This window comes from Lithobates pipiens, unplaced genomic scaffold, assembly GCF_037356315.1.
Source record: "Lithobates pipiens isolate NorthernLeopardFrog02 unplaced genomic scaffold, aLitPip1_a1.2 Scaffold_41, whole genome shotgun sequence".
In the NCBI taxonomy this organism is placed as follows: Eukaryota; Metazoa; Chordata; class Amphibia; order Anura; family Ranidae; genus Lithobates; species Lithobates pipiens.
The window spans coordinates 4,835,209-4,861,932 of NW_027507861.1; the positions used below are offsets into that span (position 1 = coordinate 4,835,209).

The 26,724-nt window shown below is 48.2% G+C and overlaps 1 protein-coding gene and 1 pseudogene across 1 annotated transcript; one reads left to right on the top strand and one right to left on the bottom strand.

Moving 5' to 3' along the window:
- LOC143956787 (uncharacterized) overlaps positions 1-26,724 on the top strand; it is an 802,170-nt pseudogene that overhangs the window by 42,127 nt on the left and 733,319 nt on the right.
- LOC143956805 (uncharacterized) lies at positions 8,163-9,918 on the bottom strand. Its single transcript, XM_077466978.1, has one exon. The coding sequence runs from the start codon at positions 9,677-9,679 to the stop codon at positions 8,351-8,353; it is 1,329 nt and encodes a 442-aa protein (XP_077323104.1). The 5' UTR covers positions 9,680-9,918; the 3' UTR covers positions 8,163-8,350.

Genomic DNA, 26,724 nt, shown 5'->3' on the forward strand with positions numbered 1-26,724 from the left:
TTCACATGTGTTGAATTCCTCCGAGATCCATGCCTCATTCATTTTTAGAAATGTGAGGTAGTTAATACTGTCGTGAGCTAGGCAAGTACGCTTATCGGTCACGATCTCCCCTGCTGCGCTGAACGTCCTTTCGGACAGGACACTGGATGAGGGGCAAGCCAACAGTTCGATTGCAAATTGGGCAAGCTCTGGCCAGAGGTCAAGCCTGCCCACCCAGTAGTCCAGGGGTTCATCACTCCTCAGAGCGTCCACATCGGCCGTTAACCCAATGTAGTCGGACACCTGACGGTCTAGGCGTTCCCTGATGCTGGATCCGGATGACGCCTGTCGATGGGTCAGCTGAAAGAATGACCTCATATCCGAAGTCACCAACACATCTTCAAACTGGCCTCTTCTTGCAGGTGCTGTTGGATTGGTACCCGCAACTCCTTCTCTGGGAGTGGGAATTGCTCCTCTGCCATGCAAAAGCAGAATGAAGAATTTCTCGAAGCAAGGCCTGGAAGTGCTGCATTCTGACAGCCCTCTGCGACGGCGGTAACATTTCCGCCATTTTGTGTTTGTACCGGGGGTCTAAGTATGTTGCCAGCCAGTACTGGTCCTTGACCCTTATGCTTTTTATAAGGGGGTCCCTATTAAAACACTGGAGCATGAAGGCCCCCATTTGCACTAAAGTGGAAGCGGTGTGGTGGCCTAGCTCCTGCTCATCATCCAGGATAATGTCGTCCTCTTCATTCTCCTCTCTCCATCCACGCACAACAGGGATCCAAGAAAGGTTTAAAGCATGCTCTTCTTGCTCCTCCTCATCCGCCGGGGAACCATCCTCCTCTGACTCCTCTTCAGACTCCTGTTGTTGACTTGTCTCAGATAGAGTAGCCCCCCCTGGGAATTCATCCAGCATTGCGACTTCCTCATCTTCCTGCTCCTGCTCCTCCACAGCTTGATCAATGACACGATGCAATGCACGCTCCATAAAGAAGGCATAAGGTATCATGTCACTGATGGCGCCATGGCTGCGACTGACCAGTTTGGTGATCTCCTCAAATGGGCGCAGAAGTCTGCATGCGTCGCGCATGAGCAGCCACTGGCGCGGTGAAAAAAACCCCAGCTCCCCAGAACCGTTTCTGCCGCAGAGTTCATACAGGTAGACGTTAACTGCACGTTTCTGCTGGAGCAGCCTATCAAGCATATAGAAGGTTGAGTTCCATCACGTCGGGCAATCGCAAATAAGACGTCTGATCGGCAGATTGTGTCGCCGCTGAATGTCAGCAAGGCGAGCCATGGCTGTGTAAGATCTTCTGAAATGGGCCGAGATTTTCCTTGCCTGCCGCAAGATGTCCTGGACCCCAGGGTATTTGACAACGAATCGCTGCACGACCAAGTTTAAGACGTGTGCCATGCATGGCACGTGCGTGATTTTGCCCTGTTTCAATGCGCTAAGCAGATTGGCACCGTTGTCACACACCACTTTACCAACTGTCAAATTGAGCGGTGTTAGCCACTGATCTGCCTGTGAACGCAAAGCTGAAAGGAGTGCCGGGCCAGTGTGGCTCTTGGCTTCCAGGCACAACAGATGCAACACGGCATGGCAACGTCTCACCTGGCATGTGGAATAGGTTCTGGGGAGCTTGGGCGGTGCAGCGGAAGAGACGCTAGCAGCAGAAAAGGAGGAGGCAGCTGAGGAGGAGAGGGAGGAGGATGGAGTAGGAGGAGGAGGAGAAGAAGAGTCAGGCCTGCATGCAATCCATGGCGGTAAAACCAAATCTACACGGGTGCCACAGGTTACATGCTTGACAGCCATCAGAAGGTTCACCCAGTGGGCAGTAAAAGTGATATACCTTCCCTGCTCGTGTTTGCTAGACCACGTGTCTGTGGTCAGATGTATCTTGGCACCGACACTGTGTGCCAGAGATACATTCACTTGCCGCTGAACATGGCCATATAGCTCTGGGATGCCCTTCTCCGAGAAATACTTCCTTCCTGGGACCTTCCATTGTGGTGTTCCAATGGCCACAAATTTGCGAAAGGCCTCCGAGTCCACCAGTTTATATGGCAGTAGTTGGCGGGCTATGAGTTCTGACAAGCCAGCCGTCAATCCTTGGGCAAGAGGGTTATCCGGCGTCATCATTTTTTTACGCTCGAACATTAGGCCCACGGAAGCCTGCCTTTTTGCAGAAAAATGTGAGCTTGGCGTGATGGAAGGTGGAGTGGAGGACAATTGTGAGGAGAGAGGAGAAGGAGAAGTAGAAGACGAGGCTGGACGTGAGAGCCTGCAGTGTGGCTTTGTGTGTTCCGTTGCTCCCACTGGGCTCGGTGATGGCTGCCCATGTGCCTTCTTAAGGCGGTCGTCCCTAGGTGAGTGTTGGGCTTACCGTGACTAATGCGTTGAATGCAAAGATTGCAGATGGCAACGCTATTGTCAGCAGCGGACACGTTAAAAAAAGCCCACACTGCAGAGCCATGTGCCGGTGTCCTGGGAGCGCCATATGTGACCGTACATGGTCGATGACTCGTTTCTGATACATTTGCAGTCTGCTTTGTCCCTCCTGTGCAATGTAAGTTATTCCTGCTTCTCCTCCCTATCTGCTGGTCCATATCTCCCTCTGAACTCCCCTCCTCTTCCTCTCTTGTGGGCACCCACGTGACATCACTAGACACGTCATCATCAACGTCACCTTCCCCACCGCTATAAGTAGAGATCTCGGAGTAGGCAGCAACACCGGGGACCAACCTCCTCCTTGGGCTGATTTGGGTACTGTCGTCAGACTGCTGAGTAGCGGTTGTTTCTACCTCCTCTTCCTGATCCAATACCAAGAGTGGCTGCGCATCAGAAATGTCCTCTTGATATGGATCGGAAAATAATTCCTGTGACTCAAGCGGAAGGTATGTGGTGGTGGTGGTGGTGGTATTGTTGGTGGTAGTGTCTTTGGGGGTGCACATAGCAGAGAGTGAAGAAGAGGGTGCAGATCGAGAGGATGAGGAGGGTGCAGAAGAGTAAGGCTGAGTGAGCCACTCAACCAAGTCTGGTGCGTCCTTTAAAGTAATTGAACGCACCTTCTGCAACTTCCCACTTTGGCTCAAGGCTGGTGCTCCTACCCTACCCCTACCACCCCTGTGGAAGGGCCTGCCTCTTCCTCTGCCTGTCATTTTTTAAATCACCCTGTTACAAAACTCATAGTCCTTATACCGATGAAGGACTGCTGCAGTATATTGCAGCGGTCAGCAGTGGTGCACCTCAACCCTATCTATTGTGGACCGATAGCGGTCCTTACAGAACAGCAGACTGTAACGCACTCAACCCTATGTACTGTAGCACCCTTCACCAAGTTACCAGTCCTTATAAGGACCTCAGTGGACCAAGTAGGTTGTGTGTGACTGATTAGCAGACTGTACGTCAGTCCCTATAATGCTGAAGGACTGCTTCAGTATAGGGCAGCGTTCAGCAGTGGTGCACCTCAACCCTATCTATTGTGGACCGATAGCGGTCCTTACAGAACAGCAGAATGTACCGCACTCAACCCTATGTACTGTAGCACCCTAGACCAAGTTACCAGTCCTTATAAGGACCTTTGTGGACCAAGTAGGTTGTGTGTGACTGATTAGCAGACTGTACGTCAGTCCCTATACTGCTGAAGGACTGCTGCAGTATAGGGCAGCGGTCAGCAGTGGTGCACCTCAACCCTATCTTTTGTTTACCGATAGCGGTCCTTACAGAACAGCAGACTGTACCTCACTCAACCCTATGTACTGTAGCACCGTACACAGACCAAGTTTCCAGTCCTGATAAAGAGCTTTGTGGACCAAGTGAGTTGTGAATGATTAGCAGACTGCAGCAGAAGGGCAGCAGTCAACTATAATATTCTTTCTATATTTGGAAGAAAGAATATTATACGTGTACAAGCCTATTACCATACCACTGATACCAGTCCTGAAAAGAACCTTTGTGGAACTAATAGTAACAGCAACTCTTTAAACTGACCCTCACTGCCTGACACACTGCTTCCTTCCTGTCCCTATACAAACTGGCAAAAAAGAGGAGACTGGAACAATTACTGGTTACTCGAATAGCTCTTTTGTGGACCTGATAGTAACAGCTAATGATGATGATGATGATGATGATGACTAATCCGGCTGTCCCTAACATAGCAGCAGACACAGCGCTCTGTCCCTTTCTCTAAACTGACAAAAGACACTCAGGCTGCTGCAACAATCAGTAGCACAGCAAACCTATATACACCTAACACCTATACCAGTCCTGAAAAGAACTTTTGTGTACCAAATAGCTAGCGTTTTATCTATCCCTACTCCACACAGCAACCTTTCCCTATAGTGACAGAAGAAAGAATGTAAAATGGCCACCGGATCGGGTGTATTTATAAGTTAGGGGGAATGTCCAAGTGTCCATGTGCTGTCATGTCTCAATTGGCTGTCCTGTACCCCATGATGGATGTGTCATAAGGTCAAAGTTCCTTTACACAGTAAAAACACGGAAGTCCGCCGGGCGAACGACGCCAATAGTCCGCCGAACTGGCGGACCGCGAACAGCCGAAATTCCCCGCGAAACGACCGCCGGGCGAACTGTTCGGCCATCACTAGTAGCCAATAGCTTTGATGTAGAAATTTGATCTGAGCATGCATGGCACTTGGTCCGATCAAAATTCTCTACACATGATCGGAGTATGTCCTATCGAACCAGTTGGTCGGAAAATATTTCCAACATGTTGGAAAATTGGGTCCGACGGAATCAGTCCGATGCACACCACACACAGTCGGATTATCTGACAACACGGTCCGATAGGACACATTCCGACCGTGTGTACAAGGGCTTAGATAGATTATAAGTAAGGCCGCGTACACACGGGCGGACTGTCTGCCCAACTTAGTCCGCCGAAACACATTTCAGCGGACAGTCCGCTCGTGTGTGGGCTTCAGCGGACTTTTTCAGCGGACAGTCTGGCGGACTAAGTATTTCGGAATGTTGGAAATACTGTCCGTCGGACTCGCATTTCAGCGGACAGTCCGCCCGTGTGTGTGCCAGTCCGCCCTACTTTTGAAATGAGCGGACTTCTCCCGCCCGGAGAAAAGTCCGCTTTTTTTTAGCAGGTATTCAGGTAGGCGGGGCCCGCGACGGAGACGCCGCTGGCCCCTCCGCCTGGTATGGACTTAAAGGGGAACCCCAACGCCGAAAAAAAAAAAACGGCGTGGGGATACCCCCCCAAGTCCATAACAGACCCTTGTCCGAGCACGCTACCCGGCCGGCCAGGAAAGGGGGGCGAGCGAGCGCCCCCCCCCCCCCTCCTGAGCCGTACCAGGCCACGTGCCCTCAACATGGGGGGGTGCCTTGGGGAAGGGGGGGGCGCACGGCCCCCCCACCCTAAAGCACCTTGTCCCCATGTTGATGAGGACAAGGGCCTCTTCCCGACAACCCTGGCCGTTGGTTGTCGGGGTCTGCGGGCGGGGGGCTTATCGGAATCCGGGAGCCCCCTTTAATAAGGGGGCCCTCGGATACCGGCCCCCCACCCTATGTGAATGAGTTTGGGGTACAATGTACCCCTACCCATTCACCTGTGAAAAAAGTACAACACAACACAGGGTTAAAATATTTTATTGCACAGCTCCGGGGGTCTTCCGTCTTCGGGGGTCTTCTCACCGGACTCCTCCGCTATCTTCTTGCAGCTCTTTTGCTAGCGGAGGAGTCCGGCTTTCTTCCTCACCGCCGGCCTCTTCTCCCGACTTCAGGGGTCTTGTCCCCCTCTTCGGTTCTTCTGCCGGGCCACCGCGCCTTCTTATAGCTCTTTTACAGGCTGTGGCCCGGTCTTCTGTCGCCGCCTTCCGTTCTTCTTCTTCTCCAGGAGATGTTGCCTCGATGCTCTCTCCGCGGAGGAGGAGGAGGAGGACCGGGCCACCGCCTGTAAAAAAGCTATAAGAAGGCGCGGTGGCCCGGCAGAAGAACCGAAGAGGGGGACAAGACCCCCGAAGTCGGGAGAAGAGGCCGGTGGCGAGGAAGAAAGCCGGACTCCTCCGCTAGCAAAAGAGCTACAAGAAGATAGCGGAGGAGTCCGGCGAGAAGACCCCCGAAGACGGAAGACCCCCGGAGCTATGCAATAAAATATTTTAACCCTGTGTTGTGGTTTTTTTTGTACTTTTTTTCACAGGTGAATGGGTAGGGGTACATTGTACCCCATACTCATTCACATAGGGTGGGGGGCCGGTATCCGGGTGCCCCCTTATTAAAGGGGGCTCCCGGATTCCGATAAGCCCCCCGCCCGCAGACCCCGACAACCAACGGCCAGGGTTGTCAGGAAGAGGCCCTTGTCCTCATCAACATGGGGACAAGGTGCTTTAGGGTGGGGGGGCCGTGCGGCCCCCCCTTCCCCAAGGCACCCCCCCATGTTGGTACGGCTCAGGAGGGGGGAGGCGCTCGCTCGCCCCCCTTTCCTGGCCGGCCGGGTAGCGTGCTCGGACAAGGGTCTGTTGTAGACTTGGGGGGACCCCCACGACGATTTTTTTTCGGCGTTGGGGTTCCCCTTTAAGTCCATACCAGGCGGTGGGGCCAGCGACGTCTCCTTCGCGGGCCCCGCCTACCTGGAGATGCGCTCGAAATGAGCGGAATTTCCTCCGCGTGTGTGGGCGAGTCCGTTCATTTCAAAAGTAGGGCGGATAGTATGGCGGACTTAGTCCGCCGTATTAGTCCGCTCAAAAAGTGCCGTGTGTGGGCAAGTCCGTTCATTTCAAAGTATGACGGACTGTCCGTCGGATTGTCTGACGGACTAAGTTGGCCAGACAGTCCGCCACGTGTGTACGCGGCCTTAGACACACAACAACAACAAGTAAACTTCAGCTAGTGCTTCTAAAGCAGTTTGGTTTAAACCACCAAATAAATGAAAACTGTCAGTTGTAATCACCTCCAGCAGTGTTTATATGGTGTTTTCCAACTCCTCCAACTGCCATTTTGCCAAATAGCTTGACCTTCAATAGGAAGTAGAATAAAATAGATCTTCTTGGAGGGTCAACAGGTAATAAAAATGTTACAAGGAAACTGTTTACTTCTGTAATGTTACTTATTGAGCTGTTACTCCTTTTTTTCTTCAATAAAATATTCATGGAAAAAAAAAAAGTTACAAGGGGAGACTCGTAAAACAAACACTTCTATGCTAATGACTGATTGCACCATTTATGTAATTATTGATTTTGTCCGTAATTAAACTTTAGTACCAATGTCATCACAGTTCTGAGATAAGAAGTGTTCTTTGAAAACTTCACCATAAAAAGTGATCTGTCAATTCAGAGTCATTAAAGTGAACCCCAGCTGGAGGAATTTGTGATACCCCTAGATAAAGTGGAAGGAATATGAACACCAAACTTAACACTTGTTAAGTTCAGATCTCTTGCAGTTGTTCTGTGTGATTAGTCCATGGAGAGGAGTAATAGATGGACAGAGGAAAATGATAACAAGGATAATCATTCTTCACTTGATGGAATCCTGGAGACTTTTAGCAGAATCAAATGGAAGTGTTGGAAGTGGCTAGCTGAACTGAAGTGTTACTGTTGAATGCATCCCATAAACAGTGGCAGCTATGTGTTGGAAACCCTATGCCAGGTTAGGGATCTGCTTTCATACCAAACAGACATCACTCTGGCTGGTGTCCCAGCTAAAGACTTGCCTAAAAAAAAAAGCTACAATCCACGTGAGGTGGTGGAACATTGAAAGGAGGTATGGAGCATGGGAGGGGAAGTAGAATATGTATTGGGAGGTGTGGACAAGGGGGGGGGGGGGGGGGGCTTAGCTGGAGCCATCAATCCTGGTTGACCATGTATCAACAATCAGAAGAACCTATAATGGACCCTCCCACTCAATCTTCAGAGGCTTTGAGGGATGCCACTTGACCACAACCTAGTTTCTGGTACAGAGGCAGTGTTGGTCATGTATCAGCTCAGGATCTAGCAATGAAGAAAAAACACTTGGGAACACGTCTCAGTTAGTGAATGATGAAAATACATTACATGTGCAAAGCTCTGTGAAAAAGGATAAAGATGAGAATCATGAACAAAACAGTTCAGTCATTTGTGCTCACCTATAAATATTGTCAAAATGTAAAATATTCACAGGCCTTTTAAGTGCGTGTCTGACAGAGATGAGCACTAAACTCAAAGCAGTCGATCATTACATTTAGCTTTATTTTAAGTAGCATTTTAACTTTTTCCCTAGCTTGTGGGAGGACATTGGGCTATGAAATGAATGGGACATGCGCAAATCCTTTAATATCCATCCTCCTTCCTGTGTTTCCTCTGAAGCTTATGAATCCTGTGGTGATAGATTAGCCCGGCATTAACTGTAATAGCTTAGTTATATTCAGATCAGTAAAAATGGTTTCTCTCCGGTGTGAACCCTCTGGTGTCTAATAAGCTCCGACCTCACTGAAAAAGCTTTATCACATTCAGAACACGGATATGGCTTCTCTCCAGTGTGAACCTTCTGGTGTCTGCTAAGCTCGGACTTCACTGCAAAAGCTTTATCACATTCAGGACATGGATATGGCTTCTCTCCAGTGTGGACCCTCTCGTGTCTGACAAGTTGTTCCCTGATTGTAAAAGCTTTGCCACATTCAGAACACGGATATGGCTTCTCTCCAGTGTGAACTCTCTGGTGTTTGATAAGATCTGATTTCCCAGTAAAAGCTTTGCCACATCCAGAGCACAGATATGGCTTCTCTCCGGTGTGGACCCTCTGATGCAATTTGAGATCTGGCTTCCGTTTAAAAGCTTTGCCACATTCAGAACACAGATATGGCATCTCTCCAGTGTGAGCCCTTTGGTGTATAATAAGGTTTTCCTTTGTTGTAAAAGGTTTGTCACATTCAGAACATTGATATGGCTTCTCTCCAGTGTGGATCCTCTGATGTCTGATAAGGTGTTGCTTGGTGGTAAAAGCTCTCTCACATTCTGAACACTGATATGGCTTCTCTCCAGTGTGGACCCTCTGGTGTCTGATAAGGTTTGACTTGTCTACAAAATCTTTTTTACAAACAAAACACTGATATGGCTTTACGCCAGTGTGCACTCCCTGGTGTTTGATAAGATTTGATTTCAATGTAAAAGGTTTGTCACATTCAGAACACCCATATGGCTTCTCTCCAGTGTGAACCATTTGGTGTTTGATACCGTTGTTCTTCACTGTAAAAGCTTTATCATCATATTCAGAGCATTGAGAGGTCTTCTCCCCATTATGAATCCTCCGGTGTCTGATAAGGGTTGACGCTTCACTAAAAGCTTTGCCACATTCAGAACACTGATATGGCTTCTCTCCAGTGTGGACCTTCTGGTGTCTGTTAAGGGTTGATGCTACACTAAAAGCTTTGTCACATTTAGAACACTGATAGGACTTCTCTCCAGTGTGAATCATTTGGTGTTGGATAACCTTTTCCTCCACTGTAAAGGCATTATCAAATTCAGAACATTGATAAGGCTTCTCTTCAGTGTGGACCCTCTGGTGTGTAATAAGATCTGAATTCTGTGTAAAATCTTTAACACATTCAGAACACTGATATGGCTTCTCTCCAGTGTGAGCCCTCTGGTGGTTTAGAAGGCTTTCCTTCACTGTAAAAGCTTTGTCACATTCAGAACACTCATATGGCTTCTCTTCAGTGTGAACATCCTGCTGTGTGATATGATTTGCCTCCATTGTAAAAACCTTTATTACATTCCAAACAGGAAATATCTTCTGAAATTACTTCTCTTACGTGTACACGGGTTGGACTTTACTGTAAAGCCGTTGTCACTTCCAGAGCACTGAAATGAATTCTCCCTAGCTTCCTCTAAGGCTGGATCAACGAAGAGGATTCAAAACATTTATGACTTTTAGAACATGGCTATGACTTCTGTCCTCTGTGAATCCTCCATTAAACGGCAATAAAGACTTTCAGATCTGTACAAAAAAATAAAAAATAAATAAAATCAGAATTCTATATAAAAGGGCTAAATAAAGTTGATTTCTATTTTTATGTTCTTTAACCACTTTCAGACCGGACCAATTTGCTGGTCAAAGACCAGACCACTTTTTGCGATTTCGGCACTGTGTCGCTTTAACTGACAGACAATTGCGCGGTCGTGCGACGTGGCTCCCAAACAAAATTGACATCCTTTTTTTCCCACAAATAGAGCTTTCTTTTGGTGGTATTTGATCACCCCTGCGGTTTTTATTTTTTGCGCTATAAACAAAAATAGAGCGACAATTTTGAAAAAAACGCATTATTTTTTATTTTTTGTTATAATAAATATCCCCCAAAAATATATTAAAAAAAAAACATTTTTTTCCCTCAGTTTAGGCCGATACGTATTCTTCTACATATTAGTGGTAAAAAAAAAAAAAAAAAAAAAAAAAAAAAAAAAAAAAAAAAATCGCAATAAGCGATTATTGATTGGTTTGCGCAAAAGTTATAGCGTTTACAAAATAGGGATAGTTTTATAGCATTTTTATTAATAATTTTTTATTATTTTTTTTCACTAGTAATGGCGGCGATCAGCGATTTTTATTGTGACTGCGACATTGCAGCGGACACATCGGACATTTTTGACACATTTTTGGGACCATTGTCATTTATACAGTAATCACTGCTATATAAATGCAGTGATTCCTGTGTAAATGACACTGGCAGTGAAGGGGTTAACCAGTGGGTGGCAGTGTAGGGGTTAAGTGTTTCTAGGGGCGTGTTACTAACTGTGGGGGGGTTGGGCTTTTATTTAGTGAACACTGATCTCTGCTCCAATCACATGGAGCAGAGATCAGCGTCACTAGTTGCTAGGCAGAATGGAGAAATGTTGTTTACACGGCTTTTCCTCCATTCAGCCGCCCCGTGAGACTATCGCGGGGATGCCCGTGGCGATCGAGTCCGCGGGTCCTGCGACCGGACTCACGGGGGTCCCGACCAGCGCGGGAGCGCGCTGCCGGCTGCGCGCTCCCGATGGCAGGGCGGCAAATTTAAAGGGACGTACATGTACGCCCATTTGCCTGCCCGTGCCATTCTGTCGACGTACATCGTCGTGCGCTGGTCGGCAAGTGGTTAACCACTTCGCGCCCAGGCCAATTCTGACATTTCTCTCTTACATGTAAAATTCCTATTTTTTTTGCTAGAAAATTACATAGAACCCCCAAACATTATATATGTTTTTTTTAGCAAAGACCCTAGAGAATACAATGGCGGTCGTTGCAACTTTTTATCTTGCACGGTATTTGCGCAGCAATTTTTTAAACACGTTTTTTCCAGAAAAAAAAACTGGAGTTAGTACTTACCGGTAACTCCTTTTCCGGTGGTCTTCCAGGACAGCCCTTGAGAGATGGAGCTCCTCCCATCGACACAGGAAACACATTGCCACAGTTCAAAAGGCGGTCCCTCAGGTCCCTGGTCAGTCATTCACCAAGAACCGAAGGATGGAACTGAAAAACATATAAACCATAACAGGTAATAACATTAGTACATCACTATAATCAAAATAAAGGGTGGGATCGTGTTGTCCTGGAAGACCACCGGAAAAGGAGTTACCGGTAAGTACTAACTCCAGTTTTCCCAAGTGTTCTTCCAGGACAGCCCTTGAGAGGATCCCCAAGTACTTACCAGATTAGGGGGGGGGGGGGCACGGCCTGGAGGACTTTCCTCCCAAAGGCCTGATCCTGACTAGACATTAAGTCCAGTCGGTAATGCCTTGTAAAGGTGGAAAAGCTTGACCATGTGGCTGCTTTACATACCTGCTCCGGGGTGGCACCAGCTCTTTCTGCCCAGGATGCAGACAACGCTCTTGTGGAGTGAGCTTTAACACCCTCAGGAGGATCTCTATTCAAGGCCTTATACCCCTCTGCTATAGCTAGCCTAATCCATCTAGCTATGGTTACTTTTGAAGCTTTCTGTCCCCTACGCTGTCCGGAAAAAAGGACAAAAAGGGAGTCTGAAATTCTGAATGGATTTGTTACTTTAAGGTATTCTAGAATACACCTCCTCACATCCAATAAATGAAAACGTTCCTCTTTCTCATTTGCTGCATTTTGAAAAAATGAAGGGAGGACAATATCTTGGGACCTATGGAAGCTAGATGCTACCTTTGGTAAGAACCCAGGGTGTCTTTAGTATGACTGTCTTCTAGGATCTGTAGAAAAGGTTCCCTGATGGAAAGGGCTTGGATTTCACTGACCCTACGGGCTGAAGTGATTGCCACCAGGAGAACTGTCTTAAATGTAATAAGCCTTAAGGAGGCCTCTGAGATAGGCTCAAAGGGTGACCCCAAGAAAGCCTTTAGTACAACTGCTAAATCCCAGGATGGGACTTTGGTGATTCTGACTGGCTTACGTCTAGCGACTGCCTTACAGAATCTAGCGACAAAAGGATTTTCCTGTAAGCGTTCATCTAGGTACACACTTAAGGCCGCTATCTGTACCTTAATAGTACTTAGGGTTAAACCCTTGTTTACGCCTTCCTGTAAAAACTGTAGAATATTAGCCGTATTTATGTCACGGCTATTCAGCCAGCTATTAAATTTTTTCCAGACTTTTTTGTAAATAGCCCTCGTGACTGGTTTGCGACTCTGTAGTAAGGTCGCAATTACCTCATCTGTCAGGCCCTTACTCTTTAAGATTTCCTCTTCAGTAACCACGCTGAAAGCTTCAGTGTGGCGACCTGTGGATGGTAAAGAGGTCCCTGCGACAGGAGGTCCTGTCTGTAGGGAAGCCTTAGAGGCGGACAATCTGTCAATTGTAGCAACGTTGTGAACCATGGTCTCCTGGGCCAAAAAGGTGCTACTAGAATCAAACAGGTTTTCTCCTTGAGGAATCTTGCTAGGACCCTCGGAATGAGATGAAGAGGGGGAAATGCATACGCCAGACTGAAAGTCCATGGAGTTTGCAAGGCATCTACAGCCAGGGGCTGATCTCCTGGGATTAGCGAGAAGAAATTTGGAACTTTTGCATTCTTTTTGTTCGCAAAAAGGTCTACCTCTGGTTTTCCCCAGTGAGTTGTTATGAGATTGAATACCTCTGGGTGTAAGGACCATTCTTGGTTCGAAATCTTTTGTCGACTCAAGAAGTCCGCCGTGTTGTTCAGTTCCCCTTTCAGGTGAACTGCAGAAATAGATTCCAGATTGGCTTCTGCCCACTGGAAAATGCGTCTGGCTACCCACATCAAACGAGGACTTTTGGTACCTCCTTGTTTGTTTATGTATGCTACAGCCGTCGTATTGTCTGAACGGACCTGTAGATGGTGACCCTGTATTGTGGGGTGAAAAGCTAGAACAGCTCTCAGGATTGCTGTTAGCTCTTTCCAATTGGAAGAGAAACATTTCTCTTCCGGGGTCCACCTGTCCTGGACCCAGCTTGAGCCGAGGTGGGCTCCCCAGCCCCAACTGCTCGCATCCGTTGTTAGTGTTGAAGTGATAGGAAGGACCCAATGAACCCGTTTGTTTAGGTTCTTCCTGTCCTTCCACCACCAGAGGGAGCGTTTTATCCTTGAGGGGATCGATACCTCCTCCTCCAGATCTCTGCCTCTTAATTGTTCTAACAGAAAACCCTGAAGGTCTCTTTGGTGGAACCTGGCCCATTGTACGGCTGGAATGGCTGCCGTCATAAGACCTAAGACCGACATTACTTCCCTCACCGTACATTTGGGGCTGCATTGAAGAAAAGATATTCTCTGCCACAGATTCAAAATCTTTTCTTCCGGTAGTATAATTTTCTGATCTACAGACTTGATCCAGTAACCCAGATACAGGATCTCCTGTGTTGGGGTTGTCTTGGATTTCTCCTGACTGACAATCCACCCTAATCGACTCAGGTTGAGTTGAGTCAATTCCAGATCCTGAGAAAGACGACTCTCTGAGTGTGCTGTTGTTAGGAGCAGATCGTCTAGATAGGGGATAATTGAGACTGATTGAAGCCTCAGTGGAACTAAGGCCTCTCCGAGAACCTTGGTAAAGATTCTTGGGGAGGATGATAGACCGAAGGGAAGTGCTCTGCACTGAAAGTGGTAAACCTTTGTGTCTATCTGCACTGCCATCCGAAAGGAATTTCTGGCATTCCTCCCTTATTGGAATATGCAGATAAGCATCCCTTAGATCCAGGGTCGCCATAAATATCTCTTTCTGCAGGAGATTCTTTATGGAATAAATGGACTCCATCCGAAATCTCTTGTAACGGATGGAGCGATTCAATGGTCGGAGGTTCATAATTAGCCTGAATCTCCCTGACGGCTTTTTTACCACAAAAATGTGTGAGTAAAAACCGTCTCCTTGTTCCTGAATAGGGACTGGTGTCAATACCTCTTGATCCACCATTTCCCCTATCAGTAAAGGTAAGGCCCTGGCCTTTTCTGAGTGACTTGGAAGCTGTCACCAGAAATTTGGAAGGAGGGCTGCTGTGGAATTCCAGCGCATGACCCCTTTTTATTATGTTTAAGACAAACTCGTTCGAGGTTGTCTCTTCCCATTGTGGAAGAAATTTGCTTAATCTTCCTCCCACAGGAACCCTGACATCACTGGGGTTTGGGATCCTGATTGGGGCGGCTAAACAGTATGCCCCCTTTTCCTTTCCCTTTATGTCCCGACCAATGTTTTTTGGGGGTTGAACTCTTCTCTGATTTAGAGGGTTCCTTAAAGGGACGAAAATTTTTTCTTTTTTGCGGGAAAGGTTTTCTTTTTATCCGCCGTCCTTTCTAAGGCGGAGTCTAATTCAGGCCTGAAGACTAAGTCTCCTGTAAAAGGGACGCTGCACAGGCGTGTTTTAGACACCGTGTCTCCCCCCCAAGTTTTCATACATATTGACCTCCTAGCTGCCACTGAAAGTGCTGCTGACTTAGCCGTAAATTTTACGGAGTCCGTGGAGGCGTCAGAGATGAAACTGGTGGCCTTAAAAAGCATAGGGAAGGATTTCAGAAGCTCCCCCCTAGGAGTGCCTGCTTTTAAATGTTCCTGTAGTTGTGATAACCAGAACTCCAGGTTTCTAGCTACACAAGAAGTGGCTAGAGCTGGTTTTAAGCCTGCCATAGAGGCATCCCAGGCCCTCTTTAAGACAAGGTCTGTTCTCCTGTCCATGGGATCTTTCAGATGGCCCATATCCTCAAAGGCCAGATCAGCTTGTTTTGAGATTTTGGACAGAGGGGCGTCTAGTTTAGGATTTTTATTCCAGACCGCCTCTGGGCTCTCATCAAAAGGGAACCTTCTCTTAAGAGATTTAGGAAAGAAAACCTTTTTATCTGGTTCAGACCACTCCTTAAGGACAAGGTCAGAAAGCACCTTATGTATAGGGAAAACCCTTGCTTTCTTTTTTCCCAGAGCCTCATACATCATATCATGTCTGGATAACTGAGTTTCTTCCTCCTCAATTTCCAGCGTGTCATAGATAGCGCCCATTAGCTCATCTACTTCCTCAAGAGACAATCTATACTTTGAGGCTTTGGATGTTGCTTGATCCTCTTCCTGATCGGAATCAGTGTCAGAGGAATCGGGGCTAATCAACGTGGGGCTAGGCTCCCTGAACATACGGGGCTCCCCTGAGCTGGGTGTTGTAAAGCATGGTGAGGAGGGGACTGCAGTTGTTTTACTCGTGGAGGCAGCCGCAGCTGACCCCACGTCAGTGATTAACTCTCGGAGGGACTTAAAGGTCGACGCCATTTCCTCTTTAAAGGAGCCCAACAATTTTGCCAAAGGGGAATCTGTCTCAGATTTAAGCAGGTTTGTAATGCATTGCTTGCATAGGGCTTTGTTAGAGCCAGAGGACAACCTATTCCCACAGTTAGGGCACTTTTTGCGGCCTTCCTTGTCTTCCTTTGTCTTCTTATTTTCAGGTTAAAGAGATACCAAAGGATTTTTAGCGCCAGCCCCCTGTCCCTCCTTAGAATCACCACTAACTGCACACAACCTAGACTGTGAGTAACCACCACCATGGGGCACTACAGAACCCAGCCTACAAACACCACCGCTCCACCAGAGTAATAGCATGCCCGGCAGCCTACCTGGGATTGGCTGGTGCCTGTCTCCGCCGGAGTGTCCTGGGGAATAGTCTCCATAGTCCCCCTCTGCCGCTCCGGATCCCGCCGCTAGTCCGGTATTGCTGGACGCTGGTCGGGCTTTACAGGCACAGCGCTGGCTCTCCCTCTCCCCCTTGTACCCTAGAGACCCGGAACCGGAAGTCTCGGCACACAGAGATGACGCGGTTCCGCCGGAAGTGAACGCTCGGCGTCTCCGACCCCCTGCAACAAGGAGGGAAGATGGAAGGTTCCACTCACCACTCCTGGGGGAAACCGGCGTCATTCTGCCCCTGGCCACCTCGGCACTGGAAGGAGGAGGGTAACGGGTCTGCTCCGGTTCAGCTGGACGGTACCCGAGCCAAAGAAAAAAAGGTATGGACCCAAAACTGCAGCCATAAACCAGGACCCGGTCCCTTAGGCTTGCAGGTTCTCAGGCAGCCCCTGAGAGGGGCCTCCAGGTTCCTGGCAACATGTTCCTCCGACGGAGGAAACACAAATGACTGACCAGGGTCCTGAGGGACCGCCTTTTGAACTGTGGCAATGTGTTTCCTGTGTCGATGGGAGGAGCTCCATCTCTCAAGGGCTGTCCTGGAAGAACACTTGGGAAACACAGTTTTGAGAGTGATCAACCATAACGAGCAAGATTCCAATGGCTCAAAAGGTTCTTTTGTGAGAACCTGTAAAACTAATGAAAGATCCCGACTGGGAAGAGGGCGACCAAAAGGCTTGGTCTTTGCCTACTTAAGGCTCTAAGGAACCTTACTAACCCAAGGTCTGATATTAGATGCCTTTCCAGAAATACGCTTGAAGCGAAAACCTGACTCTTCAATGTTTCAGGGGCTAAACCTTTATCTGCCCCTGACTGCAGGAACTCTAGAACGGCTACAAGGCTGTGCACATCGAAAGAGTTCTCTGAGCACCAGCTATTGAACCGCCTTGGTGCCGTGACCCAGATAGGAACCGGGGGTGCTGCGGACACCACGCAGAGTACTAACCCCCATACGATCACGGCCCCCTACCTTCAGGAAAATTGTCTGAGTTTTTATTTACCTGCTATACAGAAGAGTGGCCACTAAACAGTCTGAGACCCCTTTGCCCTTCGGCAATTCCTCCTCAGTAGCCAAGCTGCAAGGATCCACCTGGGGACAGCAGATTGGACCCTGGGAAAGGAGACACTCCTAGACCGGGAAAACCCGGGGGGGTTCCACAGACAGGCCCTTCAGAATGGAGAACCACGGCCTCCTGGGCCAATGAGGTGCATTTAGAAAAAGGAAGTAATCTCCACCTAAAACTTCCTTGACCCTGCAGGAATCAGAATGGGAAGGGGGAAAGCATAGCACCTAGAGAAACCCTAACTCTGTGCTTTAGTGCGTCTGCTCCCGACCTCCCATCTCACCTGTTCATGGAACAGGAGATGGCTTCTTTTGCGTTTTCCCTTGAGGCAAAAGAGGTCTATCGAAGGAATCCCCCACCTCTGGGTGATCTCCTCGAAAAACCTCCTGCTTGAGAACCTGGTTGCTTTCTTCCCGTGTTCTCCTGCTGAGGAAACCTAATACCAGAATTTGCTCTCCTTTCAAACGGATCACTGGAAGGACAGGAATTTAACATTCGGCCCATCTGAGGATGGCTTTCGCTAGGGCCCATAAGGATCTGCTCCAGGAGCCCCCGTCTTGTTGACGTAAGCCACTGCCACGGGATTGTCTCCATGACTCTTACATGAAGTCTCCAGAGCACTCTCTGAAAGGTTCTGAGAACCAGATCTACTGCTCTCAACTCCCTCCAATTTGAGGATCTCTTAGACTCCTTCCTCTCCCAGATACCCCATACCAAACGGGAGTCTAGGTGTGTACCCCAACCTAAACCGTTCGTATTGGTTGTAACCACCCTGGATAATCGGCAAAATCCATTCTAGGCCTTGTGACAAACGTGCTCCCTTTCCCAAAGGGATCTCTTTACCTGAGTTAGAACCGAAACCAAAGAGTCCCAAGACCCCTGACTCTGGTCCCAAACCTTCAAGATGACTAGTTTGCAGAGGACGGTAACGTGACCCCGTCCACTGAACTGCTGGGAGCGTGGATGTCAGTAAGCTCAACCTGCCCTTCCTCATTGAGTTCTGATGGTTGCCCTGGAGAAACAACAGTGCTTTATCTACCTTCTGGATTTTCTCCAAGGGGGAAAGACCTTTTGTTCGGTTGAGCCCAGCACCTACCCCAGGAAGGTGACCCCTTGGGAAGGATTTTAAGTTGGGTTTCTCTAGGTTCAGAGGCCAACCCAGGCTCACTAACAGGTCTTTTGTTACCTGTGGAACCCAAATCAACTGCGCCAGAGAAGGGACAAACAGGAGAAGATCGTCAAGATACACGATCACCGAGACTCCCCTGAGACCCAGGAAAGCCAGAACCTCTACCATCACTTTGGTGAAGATACGAGGGGGAAGGGGATAGCCCAAAAGGGAAGTGTTTTGAACTGAAGGTGTAGCACCCCTACAGAGGTTATCACTGCCAGCCTGAGGAAACGCTGGTGGCTCTCTGCGATGGGAACATGCAGGTATGCATCCTTACTATCGATGCCCTGAAACAGTTTTGGTGGAAGAGGTGCCCTCACTCAGTGACCAAAACCAACCGAAGCCTTCTGTAAGACACACAGACGCTTCAGGTTCAGGATGAGCCTGAACTTTTCCGAAGGCCTGTGAACCACAAAAATGTGAGAATAGAAGCCTTGCCTGTCCATCCTGCTGGGACCTGTATTACCACCTCCTGTTCCTCTAACTCCTGGAGAGAAAAGAAGGGCACACTTTGGCAGCTCAGTGACAAGGAGTCTCAAAAAGGGGGGAGCTCTGAAACCTCCAACCGGTAACCTCCCCTGATGATCCCCAACACAAACTGATTGGAGGTGATCATCTCCCACTGGGGGAGGAAGGCCCCCTTTTTTTTTTATTTCCTTTTAAGGAAAAAGGCCTTTTTCTTATCAGCCGTGCGATCTAGCACTGCTTCAAGACCTGGCCCAAACAGCAGGTCTCCTGTAAAAAGGATTCCACAGAGCTTTGCTTTGGAGGCCTTGTCCCCCTGCCATGTCTTCAGCCTTAAGGCCCTCCAGGCTGAGTTGGTCAGAGCCGAAGACCTTGCATACATTCGCCTGGATTAAGCCGATGCATCCGCAGTGTATGCTAACTCCTTAAGCAGCATGGGAAAGGAGGGTAAAAAAAGTCTCCTCTGCCGTCATTGCTTCATGCATTAATCTGGATAAGCCAACACTTCATATTACGAGCCACCACTGTGGCTGCATGGCAGGCTTAACGATTTTCTTATGAGAAAATCCCATGTATCCTTCAGACGTGAATCCATCCTTCAGACCAAAGGGTCTGAAAGCATCCCCATGTCCCCAAGGACAGGTCAGTATGCCTGGACATCCGAAGAAAGGCAGCATCTAACCTGGGAGATTTTATTCCAGACAAGAGCCTCCTCTTCCGCCCAAAGAAACCTTTGTTTTAATGCACCAGAAAAGAAAGGTTTTCTTTCGGGACCCTGCCATTCCTGATGGCATCGATCAAGATGTCATGAGCTGGGAACACCCGCTTCCCCCAGGCCCTAGTACATCTGATCGTGGGGTGACAATGCCTTCTTTTTCTCTTGTATACCTAAAGTGGTATGAATAGCTCCCAAGAGCTTATCCACTTCATCCAGGGGAAGTTTATACCGTGGGGTTCTTTTGGGTTCCCCATCCAAGCACTCACCATCAGATTCCCCTTGGGAGTCTGAGACGGCACTGTCAACTTCTTCCTCAACTTCCTCTCTGACACCCTCTGGATTCTCCCTTAACCTGCAGGAGGAACATCCATCGGGTTAGGTGGAACACTCTGCTGTGCTGGTGAAAGAGTGCTCTGGAGCTGAGGCCACTGGAACCTTCACAGAAGCCGCTAGATATGCACCCTGTTCTGCTGCCTGCTCCCTGATGGCGCCCAAATAGGGACCTGAACCCTGGACCCTCAGGTTAAAGGTCTGATGCTCCACCGATTGAGCTATCCGGGGCTTCAAAACACTCCTTACAAAGTGCCTTGAACCAGGAATTCCCCAAAAGAGGCTCTATATGAAGGACACTCCCTCCTAGAACCAAGGGGGGACTTGCTCATGTCTTTCTGAGACATAGAAATAAAAGAGAGGGCAGCATAAAATTTAAAAAGAAAAGAAACACCAGCACTACTTAAGAGGACCACCGGGAGTGCCCCTCCCCAGGATCAAACTCCACCTGGATCCCAGACGCACTGCCCTTCCCCCTGACCACCTAGGGGGAAAAAACACCAGTGGAGCTACTGGTTATAAAGTAAGGGAACCCCTCCCCAGGGTTTTCCTTACCTTTGAGTGGCTGGTGCCGTTAGCTCCAGGAGCTCCTGAAGCCACTGCTTCGGACATTCTCCTGTTGAGGAAGAGTGGTACGAACGTGCCTCCAACAGCTGCCTGTGCAACTTAGAAAGAGAGGCCGCACCAGCCGAACGCTTGGTCCTCCTTCCGACCGCGTCCGGAACCGGAAGACGCGGGTCCAACGAAGATTTCCGCCCCCACCAGAACTGACGTCGCCCGTCATCTGGTCCGGCCTCCAGCTCCAAGCCGACTGCAAACACAGGGGGACCTTGGACGTCTTCGTTGCAGCGCCCCACTGGGCGAAACGAAAGGATGGACCTCCCCAAAAACGTCCTGCTTTCCCCAAGCGAAGATTCGAGTGCGTGTAAAAAAGGTCAGTACAAGAGTTCAGCTCCCCAGCCGACCGGACTGCCTAACCCGTTGAAGCACCCTCCTGGGCGAACGAACGGATGGACCTCTCAAACTTCCTGCTTTCCCCAAGCGAAGTTTAGAGCACATGTAAAACGGTCAGTACGAAAATCCAGCTCCCTGGCCGACCCGACTGCCGACCCCGTTGTAACACCCGACTGGGCGAACAAACGGATGGACCTCACAAACTTCCTGCTTTCCCCAAGCAAAGTTTAGAGCACATGTAAAGCGGTCAGTGTGAAAATTCAGCTCCCCGGCTGACCGGACTGCCGAAAGTAGACCGATAGACGATTGGACTGCCGAGTGGGGGCCGGAGCTCCGCTCGGATAGCTTCAGTCTCGCCAACTGATTTAGCTAAGGTTCCTTAGCGGTGTCTCCCCGCCGGAGGAAACACCATAACTGAGGGACGGAGGGAGGAGGAGGCTTAAATTGTGAAATTGAAGGCGATGTTTCCTAAGAGGGGAGGAGCCAGTGTCTCTCAAAGGTGGCTGTCCTGAAAGACGAACTTGGGAAAAAACCTCACTAGACATGTTTTAATAACTTAAAGCGGGAGTAAACCCAGTTTCAAAAAACACTTACATTCCCGGCATGCCGGAAATGCTAACGTTCACATTGGTTGTGCTCTCAACCAAACTTTCAAACCATCCAATGGCTGGTTTCATAACTGATCACATGTGCAGCATTATGGCAGTTGAAGAAATATTAGTGGCCAAGATGGCGGCTTCCTTGACTGAAAACGATAAAAGGGTTTAATTCCACTTTAAGACCCATCTCCCTGCTCCCATTTGCCTCCAAGCTCATTGAACGCCTTGTCCATGACCGAATGATTCACTACCTCACGGACAACAACTTTCTCGACCCCCTGCAGTCCGGATACCGTCCACAACATTACACTAAAAACGGTCCTACTAAAACTCACCAATGACCTACTGTTAAAACCCATGCCCATTACCCCATACTCACTCTTGGACCCCTCTGCTGCCTTCGACACAGTTGACCACCTGCTCCTCCTCAGCAAACTACACTCCCTTGGCCTCCGTGATTCTGCTTTATCCTGGTTCTCCTCCTACCTATCTCAGCGCACTTTCAGTGCCACTTACAACTCCATCTCTTCTGCTCCTCTTCCTGTTGGGGTACACCAAGGCTCCGTCCTTGAGCCTATCCAATTCTCGCTCTATACACCTCTTCCCTGGGCCAGTTGATAACCTCCCATGGTTTCCAATACCACCTCTATGGCGACGACACCCAGATCTCTCTCTCTCTCTCTCTCCTCTCAACTCACCCCCTCACGGATCTCAAACTTACTGAAGGACATATCGGTATGGATGTCACTCTACTTTCTCAAACTCAATCTTTCTAAAGAAGAGCTTGTTATATTTCCTCCTTCCCGGTCCACTCCATGACTTTATCATTAAGATCAACCATTGGTCCCTCCACACATGCCAGGGTCTGACTCTGACCTCTCCTTCAGCCCCCACATCCAATCACAAGTCCTGCTGCCTTCAGCTCCACAACATCTCCAGAATTTGACCCGTTCTGATGAATGACACCACAAAGCAACTTATTCACTCCTTGATTATTTCCCCATTTTGACTACTGCAACTCTCTCCTTAATGGCCTACCCTTACACACGCTATCCCCCTTCAGTCCATTACGAATGCTGCTGCTAGACTAATACAACCCACTAATTGATCCGCGACTGCTGCTCCTCTCTGCCAATCCCTTCATTGGCTTCCCCTCCCCCACAGTTTAACATTTGAAAATCTAACCACAACATATCGCCCAAATCGCCCTCTCCACTCTGTCCAGGACCGCCTGCTATGTAGCGCCCTTGTTACCTCCACTCATGCTCATCTTCAGGACTTCTCCAGAGCCTCTCCCATCCTCTGAAACTCACTGCCCCAGTATGTCCAATCAGCCCCTGTCCACATTTAGGAGATCCCTGAAAACTCATTTATTCAGGGAAGCCGATCCCACACCCACCTAACAACTGTCCCAGAGCCACCCCCATCAAATCATTCCCCGCATCTTTTACATTTGTACCACCCCCCTCCCTTTGGAATGTAAGCTCTACGAGCCGGGCTCTCCTGTCCTTTCTGTATTGAACTATACTGTAATTGTGCTGTCTCCCCTCTACATTTTAAAATACTGTGCAAACTGTTGGCATTATATAAATTGTGTATAATAATATTCATAACCCCCCCCCCCCTCATATATTTGAACATGTTGATCATATCCCCCTTAGTCTCCTCTTCTCAAGAGAGAATAAATTCAGTTCCTCTAATCTTTCCTCATAGCTGAGCTCCTCCATGCCTCTTATCAGTTTGGTTGCCCTTCTGCACCTTCTCCAGTTCCCCGATATCCTTTTTGAGAACTGGAGCCCAAAACTGAACTGCATATTCCAGATGAGGTCTTACTAATGATTTGTACAGATGATATCTCTCTCTCTGGAGTACATACCTCTCTTAATACAAGAAAGGACTTTGCACGCTTTGGAAACAGCAGCTTGGCATTGCATGTTATTATTGACCTTATGATCTACCAAAACCCCCAGATCCTTCTCCACTATGTATCCCCCCCAGATCCTTCTCCACTATGGATTCCCCCCAGATCCTTCTCCACCATGGATTCCCCCAGATCCTTCTCCACCATGGATTCCCCCAGATCCTTCTCCACTAGGGACTCCCCCAGATCCTTCTCCACTAGGGACTCCCCCCAGATCCTTCTCCACTAGGGACTCCCCCCAGATCCTTCTCCACTATGGATTCCCCCAGATCCTTCTCCACTATGGATTCCCCCAGATCCTTCACTATGGACTCCCCCCAGATCCTTCTCCACTATGGACTCCCCCCAGATCCTTCTCCACCATGGATTCCCCCAGATCCTTCTCCACTAGGGACTCCCCCAGATCCTTCTCCACTAGGGACTCCCCCAGATCCTTCTCCACTATGGATTCCCCCAGATCCTTCACTATGGACTCCCCCCAGATCCTTCACTATGGACTCCCCCCAGATCCTTCTCCACTATGGACTCCCCCCAGATCCTTCTCCACCATGGATTCCACCCAGATCCTTCTCCACCATGGATCCCCCCAGTTGTACTCCCCCTAGTATGTATGATGCATGCATATTCTTACCCACCCCCCCCCCCCCCAAGTGCATAACTTTACATTTATCAACATTAAACCTCATCTGCCACATAGTCACCCAATTACACAGAGCATTGAGGTTGGCTTGTAAATTGGAGACATCCTGTAAGGATGTTATTCCACTGCATAGCTTGGTGTCAAAGACAGAAATGGTACTTTTAATCCCAGACCCAATATAATTTATAAAGATAATAAAAAAGTAAGGGTCCTAAACTTTGGGGTATACCACTGATAACCTTAGACCATTCAGAGTAAGCCCTTGTACACACGGTCAGAGATTCCGACGGAATGTGTCCGATCGGAGCGTTTTGTCGGATATTCCGACTGTGTGTGGTCTGCAGCGGACTGTTTCCGTCGGACCAAATTTTCCCAACTTGCCGGAAATATTTTCCGACAAAATGCTCCGATAGGACATACTCCGATCATGTGTAGAGAATTCCGATCAGACAAAGTGCCACGCATGCTCAGATCACATTCCTACACCAAAGCTATTGGCTACTAGCCTGAACGTAGTCCCGTCGTAACGAAATTACGTCATCACGTTCTGAACGATCGGATTTTCCGACTACTTTGTCCGACCGTGTGTATGCAACAGTTTCGGACAAAATCCGTCGGACAAAATCAGATGGACAAAATCCGACGGATTTGGTTGTCGGAATCTCCGACCCGTGTGTACAAGGGCTAAGAGTAAGTTTCATTAACCACTAGTGCAGTTTTCAGATTTTTTTACTGATCATTGTGTTGTTGTTACTTGTGACACTAAACAGCATTAGGGGTAGTTAGTGGTAGGCCCAGGTAGGTGTAGGGTACCCAACCCATATCTTTCCTAATAAAGTTTTAGCCACTTGATCACCCCCAGTTAACCCTTTCACCCTCTGTCACAGTGTCACAGGTATAGTGTGCAGATTATTTTTCTGATCACTGCATTAGCTATACAAGCCTGACTAGCGTTACCCGTGATACTATCAGGGTACCTGCCATTCATTTGCTTATAAAGGTTTAAACCCTTGATCACCCCCCAGTTAACCCTTTCACACCCTGTCACAGATTTATTCGTATAGTGTACAGATCTATTTTCTGATCACTGTATTAGGGTCACATGTGACATCCATTAGGTGTTAGTGTCAATCCCAGACAGCATCAGATTTTAACCCTTTGATTGCCAGGAACACTAACAAACACACTATATACCTTCATCACTAGCATAGTTTCTGAACGGATCAATATCTTTGATCTGATCAGAACTATACTAGCGTCCCCAGTAGTTTAGTGTTCCCAAAATGCAGCATTACTGGGATCAGCCCAGACACCTGCCAGCACCTGCACCAGCCCCTCCACCCAAAGTCAGTAGATCACCGTCACTTGCAATACACGGCACACAAAAAACTGCAACATTAGCAGAGTCACGCCTGATCCCTGCTAGCATTAGCAGTTCATTTTTGTAGCAATTCATGCAGTCTCTGACAACCAGGTGCTTCTTTACCTGTGAGTCTCACTAGGTACCTAAAAATGTAGTGGCCAAAATGTGAAGTGGCCTACAGGATAATGAGTATGATAGATGAGAGCGCAGGGGAAGCCTCACTGTCAGAATCAGGCTCCGCATAGCGAGCAGTGTCCCACTGACAGATATCTCTGATGACAGAGTAGTGGTCCCTGCTAAAATCAGGCGTACCCAACCCCATTGTTCTGTTGCTGAGGTGCAACAATTGCATGGTTCTTATATGCAGCAGAGAGCCGGTACTAGTACTGCTCAAGCTTCTGATGAACTGACAGGCACCAGCGGTCTAGTACATCCTGGTCATAGACAAACCAGTAGTAACTTTTGGGGACATGGCGAGTCCCATAAGTGGAGTTCAAGCTGGTGCGCTGGCTAGCACAAGTAGTTACCCGTTGATACCAATAATTCAAAGATAGGCCCATAGAGCCCACAGTGCCCTTCCTGATGCAAGCGCAAATCCTGATTGGCAGCCCACCACTTCTGCAGGGCCCGTAATTCCCCCATTCACTGGAACCAACCTGGAATACAGGTGGAAACAGTGGATTTTAATACCCTTGACTTTTACAAGCTGTTTCTGCACAGATCTCTGGTGGATCAAATAAATTTAACCACATTCTAACCGGGCCATAGCCGAAAGATGGCTGCAAGCAAGGTTGGCTTATTCTGGGAGGGCATCCATAAGGGGTCATTTGAGGGGTATTTGTACTGTGCTGGCTTGTTAGGGTCTCAAGAAGTGAGATAGGCCTTCAGGTGTGATCAATTTTCAGAGATTACAAGCTATGGTGCCAGACTATAAACTTTCACATAGACCAAATCATATCCACCGATTTGGATTATTTTTTTTTACCAAAGATATGTAGCAGTATAAAATTTGCTCAAGATTTCTGAAGGAAAAAAAAAAAAATAGATACTAATTCGCTAAATTTTATAAACAGAAACAAAGAAGAATTTATTTTTTGGTGGAATTTCCAGTCTTTTTCTCATTTATAGAGCACAAAAAAAACCCCAAAAAACAAACACAAAAACCACACACATACACACAATGTGATTAAATACCACCAAAAGAAAGCTCTATTTGTGTGAAAAAAAAAAAAAAAAAAGGACACAAATTTCATATGGGTGTGAGATCACCGAAAGCTGAAAATTGCTCTGGTTAGGAAGGGGGTTTAAGTGGCCAATGGTCAAGTGTTTAATTGCTGGTTAATTTATTGCTGCAAATCTAAATTTGACCCTTAATAAGTAATAACTGTATCAACACAGAGTGGTACTCTGGAGGCAAACAGTGCCGCATCCTATTTGGATTGAAGAGAA

Bases quoted from the DNA above. Each gene is read 5' to 3' on its own strand.
- LOC143956805 (XM_077466978.1), bottom strand. From the start codon at position 9,679: ATGGAGGCAAATCATATCACACAGCAGGATGTTCACACTGAAGAGAAG.